The 9,693-nt window shown below is 37.3% G+C and overlaps 1 protein-coding gene across 1 annotated transcript in view; it reads left to right on the top strand.

Annotated features, from left to right (window-relative positions):
* The window catches only part of TNNI3K (TNNI3 interacting kinase), a 303,991-nt gene that overhangs the window by 245,508 nt on the left and 48,790 nt on the right, over positions 1 to 9,693 (top strand). Inside the window, exons 22-23 of the mRNA XM_078072905.1 lie at positions 6,420 to 6,479; positions 9,361 to 9,530. Coding sequence (XP_077929031.1) covers positions 6,420 to 6,479; positions 9,361 to 9,530 — 230 coding nt within the window. The remainder of the gene's footprint in view (positions 1 to 6,419; positions 6,480 to 9,360; positions 9,531 to 9,693) is intronic.

Below are 9,693 nucleotides of genomic sequence, written 5' to 3'. Positions count from 1 at the left end.
AATGGAATGCTCTAAGTGTTTAATAAATGTTAAATTTTACCATTATTTTTATGCTTTTTCAACCCTCCAATGAAATGTTAACATCATTTGGATATAATATTCCAAAAAGCCCATTTATTTATATTTTTCCCTAATATATTTTATTTTTTGTTTGTTTGTTTCCCCGATTGATTTAGGGGGGAAAAAAACTTGAAGCACATTATAATAAAAATGCTCTACCTATATAATAACATAGTTTGAGAATTAAATAAAATGTACATAAAACATAGAATCATGAATTCTGTCATTCGTTCAACAGTCTGTACTGAATGCCTTCTGTAGGCCGAACACTGCTAAAGGCACTGGGGATAGGTTAGTGACAACGGTAAATCCCTGCCCTCATGGGCAGTGAATAAATAAATATGGAAATATGTATTAAGTCATCCGGTAATAAGTGCTATGGAATAAATAAAGCAAGGAAGAGAGCGGATTGCACTAGTTTGGGGGTTCTAAATATAGTGAACAAGGAAAACCTCTCTGATAGAGTAACATTTGAACAAAGACCTGGAGAAGGTGAAGGTACTGGTCAGTCCAGGCGGAGAGAATGGCCGGACACAGCAGGAAGGGAGAGTCAGGCAATAGCGAGGGCGGGCTCTGCGCACCTTACAGATGAATGAAAGGGTTTTGCTTTGTATTCAAATCAGATGAGCCTAATTGGGGCTTTTATGAGTGGCTTTACTTAATCTGTAGTACATTTTAAAATGATTATTTTAGGGGCACCTGGGTGGCTCAGTCGGTGAAGCATCTGCCTTCTGCTTAGGTCATGATCCCGGGGTCCTGGGCTGGAGCCCTACATCATTTGTCTCCCTGCTCAGCGGGGAGTCTGGTTCTCCTTCTCCCTCTGCCGTTCCCCCTGCTTGTGAGCTCTCTCACTCTCTCTCTCTCTCAAATAAATAAAATCTTATAAACAAACAAACAAACAAAATGAGTAATTTTGGCTACTGTGTTGGTTACTATAGTTATGTAATATAGTTTGGAATCAGGGAGCACTATGCCTCCAGATTTATCCTTTTTCAAGATTGCTTTGGCTACTTGAAGTCTTTTATGGTTTCATACAAATATTAGGATTCTTTGTTCTATTTTTGTGGAAATACGCCTTTGGAATTTTGGTAGGGATTGCATTGAATCTGTAGATTGCTTTAGATAGTATGGACATTTTAACAATATGAACTCTTCCAATCCATGAGCATGGAAAATCTTTCCATTTATCTGTGTGTTTTTTTCAATTTCTTTCATCAACATCTTATGGTTTTCAATGTACAGATCTTTCACCTCCTTAGTCAAATTTATTCCTAGGTAATTTATTCTTTTTGATGTAATTATAAATGATATTGTTTTCTTAATTTCTCTTTCTGATAGTCCATTATGAGTGTATAGAAATGTAACAGTTTTTTGTATATTTGGTTTTGTATCCTGCAACTTCACTGGATTTGTTTATTAGTTTTAACAGTTTTTTGATGGAGTCTCAAGGGTTTTCTATATATAATATCATGCCATCTGCAAATAGTTTTACTTCTTTCTTTCTAATTTGGGTGCTTTTTATTTCTTTTTCTTACCTAATTACTCTAGTTAGGACTTCCAATACTATGTTGAATAAAAGTGACAAGAGGGGACATTCTTGTCTTATTCCTGAACTTAGAGGAAAAGCATTGAGCTTTTCACCATGGAATATGATGTTAGCTACAGGTCGGCTACCATTTTGGGAATACTTTTGATAGGCAAAGAACAGAAGCAGCAAATGTACTTACAAGGCAATTATAATAAAGAAGAAAGAGATGATTGTGGTTTAGATGAAAAAGAGAGGTAGATCATGGATAGTTTTTTCATTATCATGATGCAATTTAATATAACCAATTTGAGCTCAAACAAGCTATCGTGTGCAATGGAACATGCTACGTATGCAGAAGTACATAAACCACTGCTTACTCTCAAAACACTTTCTAGATAGTGGCATAGACATGTAAATGCCTAGTTATAGCACAAGGAAGAATGAAGTAAATCTAAAGAAAGGTACAAAATTATTTTGTGGAATCACTTGAACACTTTAAGAAGGATGTATCTTGTGAATTGGGCTTTGAAGAGGGCAGAGGATTTCTACAGGCAGAGAATAAGAGTTAGATAATTCCAGTCTAAGAAAATAGTAAGAAAAATGCTTTGCATCAGGCAAAAGATCTAATCTCAGTTCACTTCTTTAAACCTACCTGAGCTGCTTAGAGTCTATTCCATGCATATGTGGTCCAGAGGCCAGCCAAAGATTTAAACAGAATTTGTACGCAGATTCTGGGGCTCCCTTTCTTAGACTCTTTTTTTCCAGAATCTCCCCCATTTTCTAGTGCTTATGCATGATAAACAGGATTCTAGGATGACCCCAAGATCCCTGTCCCCTGGTATACGTACCAAGGATAATCCTCTCCCCTTGATTATGAGAAGAACCTACAAATATGATTAAATATTACTCCTATAATTATGTTTCCTCATATGGCAAAAGGAAAATTTTCCTGGGTAGGCCTGATCTAATCAGATGGGCTCTTTAAAAGCAGAGAATATTTCTCCAGTTGGTCACAGTGGAAGGAAGCGAAACATGTCCTTGCTGCCCAGGAAGAAAGCAAATGGCCCTGTTGTGAGCTACTTATAGGAACCATGTGGCAAGAAACTGTGAGCATTCTCCAGAAGCTGAGAGTCATCCCTAAACAACTATTGGCAAGAAAACAGGAGCCTGAGTCAGACAACCACAAGGAAATGAATAATTCCAATAACCAGTGAGCTTGGAAGAGGCCTTGAGCCTCAGATGAGAATCACAGTGCTAGCTGACACTTCGATTTTAGTCTGGTGAGACCCTGAGCAAAGGACCCAGTTAATTTTCACTCAACTCCTGCCCATAGAAACTATGAGATAATAAAAGGGTGCTGTTTTAAACCACTAAATTTGTGATAATTTGTTACAAAACCATAGCTAATATACTGATTTCCCTGAATTTTGCCCTCTGTTCTTTAAGCAAGCAAACCTGTAGGCTTTCATAAGAATTTTGGTTGTTCCCTAAGATGTAGATGGGGCCTACCCTTAGGGTAAATTTTGTAAAAAAAATAAAATAAAAAGATGGAAAACTAACTCCATGCCCTTCCTTTCTTCCAAGTGACTCCCCTCCAGAAGCTCCTGGCTTTTGTTCCCTCTCTACTGCCTTTAGGTAGCTGTCTTTTACATTTTGTCCAGAGCTTATAATTGTCTGGGGGAAGGTTGATCCACTATAAATGCTACCTGTTCATTCAGATTCTGGATACCTTCTGAAGGAGAATGAATATGATTTGCTGCTGGATTAAAAGCAAGAGTATGACAGAGAGAAGTCAGAGATTATTCTTTGGTTTTGGGCCTCTGTAAGTGAAAGGATGGAGTTGCCATTTACTGAAGCAGGGAAGACTATAAATATAAGAATTTGCATATGTGAGTTTAGAGTTTAAGGGAGTATACTGGGCTAGATATAGATATTGGGAGTTGTTTTTTAAAGCCATGAGACAGAATTAAACCCTCAACAAATTAACTCTAAAGAGAGATGAGAAGAGACCCAAAGCTTGAGTCCTGGTACAATCCACAATTTAAAGATGAAAAGGAAAAGTGAAACTAATAGAGGAGACTGAGAAAGAACAACTTGAGAAGTAGTGACCCCAAATCCAATTAAAGAATGTTTCAGGCACAAAGGAATGATTATCTGCATTTAATGCAGTGCCAAGTAAGATGAGCTTTGAGATGTAACTTTTGAATTTAGCAATGAGGAGGTAGGCCTTTGTATCCTTGACAAGAGCAGGTGTAGCAGAGTGTTACAGAAGAAAATCTGATTGGGGTGGAGGATACATGGAAGGAGGAAAGTAAGAGACTGCAAATTTAAGCAGTTCTTTGGAGCGATTTTGGTGACTAGAGAAAATGGAGCAGTACCTTGAGGAAGAAGTGGAGTCAAGAGTTTTATTTTGTTGCTTATTTCTTTTTAAGATGGAAGAATTTATAGTATGGTTGTATGTTGATGGGATTAAACAATAGAAAGGGAACATTGGTGATGAAAAGAAGTAGAAAGGGGAATTATTGTTAGAGCAATGCCCTTGAGTAGATTAGCAGGGTTAAGAGTCAGTACACAGTGAAGGAAGTGACCTCAGATAGAAAGGCAAAATTCATCCATAGAAATGCGAGTGAAGGCAAATTATGTGGATTTAGACATTGGTGGGTGGTCAATGTAGTAGTGGGAATTAGACATTTGAGGAAAGAGGAGAAGGTACGAAATAGGTATCTGGAGTGTGAGAGAGTGAGTGAGCCAAAAATGTGTAATAGGCTCTCTAGGCAGTACTGAGGGTCCACCTCAGGTTAGAGGGACATGATTTTGAAGTAAGAAAAAATCAAGATTGGGATTTTTTTTTTTCTAATGGTATACAAAATGCATGATAAGACAAGGGAGCTGAGGCTGTATAGAAGAGAGTGATTATGATTGCCAATGAAATCTAAGCTAAGTAAGGGAGGAAACAAGGTGAGTAAATGACAGTGAAAAGATAGTAAGATAAACAAGCAAACCATTAAGAGATTCTTAACTATAGAGGACAAACTGAGGGTTGATGGAGGGAGGTGGGTGAGGGATGAGCTAAATGGGTGATGGGCATTAAGGAGGGCACTTGTGATGAGCACTGGGTGTTATATGTAAGTGATGAATCACTAAATTCTACTCCTGAAACCAATATTACACTACATGTTAACTAAATAGAATTTAAATAAAAACTTGAAACAAAAAAAAAGAAAGAAAAGATGGTAAGATGAACAAAAAAATAAGGGATATAGATTAGATGATAGGTAGGTAAGTAGATAGATAGATGCAGACATATGTATGTACGTAGAACAATATTAGCATAAACATGGTTTTTAAGGCAGAGTGATAGATACATGGAGGTTTATTAAATTGTTCTCTAATACTTTAGGGTATATTTGAAAATGTTCACAATAGAAAGTTGGTTTTTTTAAAGTGGCAAGATGGTTTGTGTGGTTAAAGATTGTTGGAGTCAGGGTTCCAGAAGAAGTAAACTAGAGAGAGAGAAGATTGAGCTTAGATAGTGATCTGATGGAAATTGACAGGATGAAAACATGGAAGGGTTGTGGACCTTGTTAGTAACAGGATCTAAGATAGGACCCAGGAGCTAAGTGACTACCAGGAAGGTGGAGTGTAAGGTCAAGGCAGAAGAGGAGACAAAGGAACCTAGAGGTCTGGCCATTTTAATGATTACTAGCATGGATAATAAAAGCACTTCGTAGTGTTAGCATGACGGGGAGCCAAACACTAATGCCTTCAAAGAATGAGGGACAGTGACTGGTATAATAGCTTCATAAACTGGTGGTTTTTAGAGGAGAAGCCATTTGGAAGTTGCAATGACAGTAAAGAGGACCCAGAGCTCCACTCACCCCAACACCACCCCCACGGACCTAAAGGTACCAGGAATACGCAAGAAAAAACAGCTTTCACTTGAGAGGGCTCTGGGGGAAGCAGTGTCCTCAGGCGAGGGCTAGATATTAAGGGAGAAATTGTTCTACTAAGAATCTAAATTAGTTGGTTACTGCACCTGAATGTTAAATTGGGCTATCCACCTCCTGGCAGTAAAAGTTTCATAAAGGAGAAATGATAGGTTATATAGTCCCTAGGATCTGACAAAAGGAGGCATATAAATCCTTCCAAAGAGAACAACATTTTCTAAAATCCCCAGCATTTTTTTCCATAGATCCATAATCATCTTTATATCCCGAGCAACTAGAACAAAGTTTGGAATATAATCAGAACACAATAAATGTTTGTTTAACCAAACTCATCTGACACAGAAGTTCATAATGAACAGTATCTTTAATGGCAGCTTTTGAATATAAAAAGCTTATCTTAACCCCTAAAATAGGGCATAGTCATGAGGTTTCTATTGATCTTAGCTTTGAATCTGAGATGGCATTTTCAAAATGAAGCTAATTATAAAATTTGCTTTAGCAGTTCTTTTCCTACGACACATTGTGCAGTATATTATAAGGCACTGAGATAGTTAACAGTTTCTAGTATTCACTTTTATTCTTTTCATTTTGAAGAGGAAAACCTGCCATTTAAAAGCGTGCAAAGCTAATTAAAGCTTTTCCACTATTTCATTATCTGAATGTAGTTGCAAATTCTGACTTAAAACTCTTATCAGGAGACTCAACATCCCTCCCTGAAAGGCAAATGAACATTCAATTAACACTTCAATACAAGTGTATTTTAAATAAAAATATACTTTATTGTTAATCTCATCCTTTACAAATGCAAATACCCAATTTTAAAATCCAAAGAGAGTTACCTCCCTTTTATTCTTTGGGGGAAAAAGTCTTTTCTTTATTTACAGGGAAGACCCGAATTTTCTGAAGTTGTTACCAAGTTAGAAGAGTGTCTCTGCAACATTGAGGTAAGAACTTTAGCTTCTGAAATACGTCCATAAAAAATCTTGAATATCCAAGGGTGTTGGGGAATAGGTATGGGGTTGCTTGTAGAAAGTAGGTATGAAGGTCTATAACTTCATTCATATATTTACCGTGTTCATTAAGTTTCTAGGGTGGACTCACTGAATCTATAGGGACAAAGACAAATTCAGCATGAATTTGGGCCTTCCAACAAATAATCAGTCAGGCAAATGGGCACAGGCAAGCCCAGCTTGAAAAAATTAATATGTAAAAATTTGAAAGTACAGCAAATATGTTAGAAGGTAATTATTTAAATCAACTTTTTTCTATACAAAAGTTCCTACATACAGTGAAATGTAAGTTAAAATATTAAGCCACTGTCTATGCTCAATAAGAAAGGGAAATTATCACTAAAATTAGTGCATAAATTAATTGGGATGCATTGCTTTTATACCGCACATATGTTGCATAAAGTGATATATGTTGGTAATCAGCCTAATGGAATTTTCTTCCCTTAATATCAAGGAGCTGTTTGCTTTAATTTTCTCTCTAATTGCCTTAATTTTCTATACACCTGGTCAGGAGATAGCATTTGAAAATAAGCAAAGAAGCTAACACATGAGCACTAATTCAAAAATAATAATATATTCCCAATGCAAATGAGGGCTGCAAGAGACGGGGGTGGACATCACACATACTGACTCACAAATACATGTGTATATGATGGGAAGGGGCAAAACAGGAGAAACAGCATCAACCTGAGACTGCACAACTAAATCCCAAAGTGGAACCATCCATTTTTTTCCCCTAAAAAAATAAAACAAAAAACAAAAAAAAAAAACTCAGCTTAGAGTCACTAGAACCCAGTTTACTGGGAAAGGGTTCCAGGTCTTCAATTGCAGCCTGCAGCTATTGGCTGTCTCATAACTCTTTAATGAAACTTCTAAAAAGGAAGTCTTTTATGTAGGACGCAGCTTCAGTCTTTGGACACTAAACGTCCATTCCCTTCTCTTCAGTCCTGAAACATACAAAGCAGAGAAAAGTAATAGTATAACTCGTGGGGCTTTAGCAGTCCCTACTAACAAGAGCATCTGCCGGAGGCCTTGAATGTTGAGAGACACTTTTAAAGCTTAAGCTCCAAGTGTCCTCTCACTTTGAACCTTTGTGTTTCACAGGGCAAAACTGCTCCAAGCCTGGGGACGTAGCCAATTAGATGAGAGAGTGGATTCCAGATACAGAGACAATGGTAGGATCTCCTAAACCAGTATGGCTTCTTATATTGACCAAGCCTCTTAGCACAATCTCCACCAGTAGAGAAGATGAAGTATACTCTCTTGCATACTCTATATGCAAAGAGAACTTGCTGGACTGGACTGCACTAAATAATGGCCCAGGATCAGGTTTAAGGGGCTTGATTTGTAAAATTCCATATGTTGGAAGATAAAATGATAGGACATGTCTAACAAGAATTAATATAATATCACATACCAGAGTCAGAGAAATAATAGTAAGAATATCAAATGGTGGAGATATGGTTTAGGAGCATCATGCATGTTAGTAGATAATAAGCTCTTTGGGAGTTAGAATGTGAAGTAGCTGTCTTGCCACAAAATAAAGGATGGGTATCATTCCTCTCTCTTCTGAGATGGCCAAACAAAATAGTACCCAGTTATATCCTTTTAAAGGGATAATTATAACTGGAACACAAATTTTAGGGAAGAGAGATCAGAATGATGAATGGATTGAAAATCATGTATGTGAGAACCAATTAAAGGAACCAGAGATGCTTGTCCCAGAGAAGAGAAAATTAGGATGAGCCCAAGAGCTGTTTTTTAAACATCTGAACAATGATCGTATGGTGAAAGGATTGGCCTTGTTCTCTATGGGCCAACAGATGGAAATGAAGTGTAATTATGGTTTGGTTTTTTAGGAGAAAGAACTTCCTAATTGTCAGAGTTGTCCTAAGGTAAATGAACGGATCTGGACACAGTGAGGTCCCCATCACTGGAGACTCCCCATCAGCTTGCATAGCTAACTTGAAAAAGGGGCATAGAAGAGTTTCAATCATTGAAGAGTTTGAAGGTTCATTTCAACACTGACATCACATGATCCTCAGAGCTTTACTCAGTAATGTCTTGGCTACTGTGAAGAGCCTAGAATTTACATATATTTTATTTTTAAACCAAAATCTACTGTTGACATGTCTTATGAGATTATAATGTCAAAGCACTAGTGTTCTCAGTTGGGTTAGGTAAACAGCAAGGTCGTCAGAAATTCAAGAATCTCCTATTTTTTTTTCTTCTCTTTCTCATTTTCTTCCCTCATACTCTTCTATTTTCTAGCTAAACTTAACTATTTGTAACTATTTTTAAAAATTCTCCCCCAACAACTCTCTTTAGTCCTCATGCTTGCCAGACATTAAAGCATCCTTCATTTTATAAAATGGATGTATTCTTGGAAAAGTGTGTAAATTCATTTTACATAAAGGAAATAATTTCATATAAAGGGGATAATTTTAAGCTACAGTTTAAAGGAACTCTGCCATGAATCTCATCAGCATAGTGAAAAATGTAATCTTTTAACCATCAAATAATCACCTTCTAAATATCCATGTTATGAATCTGATTTGAGCATACCATGTTTTCTGAAAGATGAGTATAAGTTGAATGGGCCAGCTCTCAGCATAGAACTGGGTCAAAAAAGTAAATTAAGCTAGCCATGTGTTGCCATCAGAGGCCGATAGGAAAAGCCGGAAGCAAGCTGAGATGAATAGAAATTAAAATATGAGAAATCCTAGAATAGAAAGTTAAAATAAATCCATATTCTATTCTATGCTTAAGCCTGTTGGATTTATGAAAGGACTGAAACTACCCCTTCTTCACTCAGCTGATGTCTCCCGCATCAAGTAACAGCAGCGGGTCTCTCTCACCTTCCTCTTCCTCTGACTGCCTGGTGAGCCGGGGAGGGCCTGGCCGGAGCCACGTGGCAGCATTAAGGAGTCGTTTTGAATTGGAATATGCTCTGAATGCGAGGTCCTGTGCCGCCTGGTCCCAAAGGTGAGTGGCAATCTAAGCAACAATCTCATGGTCCAGTTAACCAGAATCCCATCAAGATTGTCACCTGATTTGGTTAGTATCAATGGGGGATTTACCACCCCTATGGCAACTTTGAAGTAAGAGTTTTTAGCCCATTTTTCTTATAAGATTCTATTAATGTTAT

This window comes from Halichoerus grypus, chromosome 5 (genome assembly GCF_964656455.1).
Source record: "Halichoerus grypus chromosome 5, mHalGry1.hap1.1, whole genome shotgun sequence".
NCBI lineage: Eukaryota > Metazoa > Chordata > Mammalia > Carnivora > Phocidae > Halichoerus > Halichoerus grypus.
Note: the sequence above shows the minus strand (reverse complement) of the source record. Positions and strands in the feature narration are given on the sequence as shown.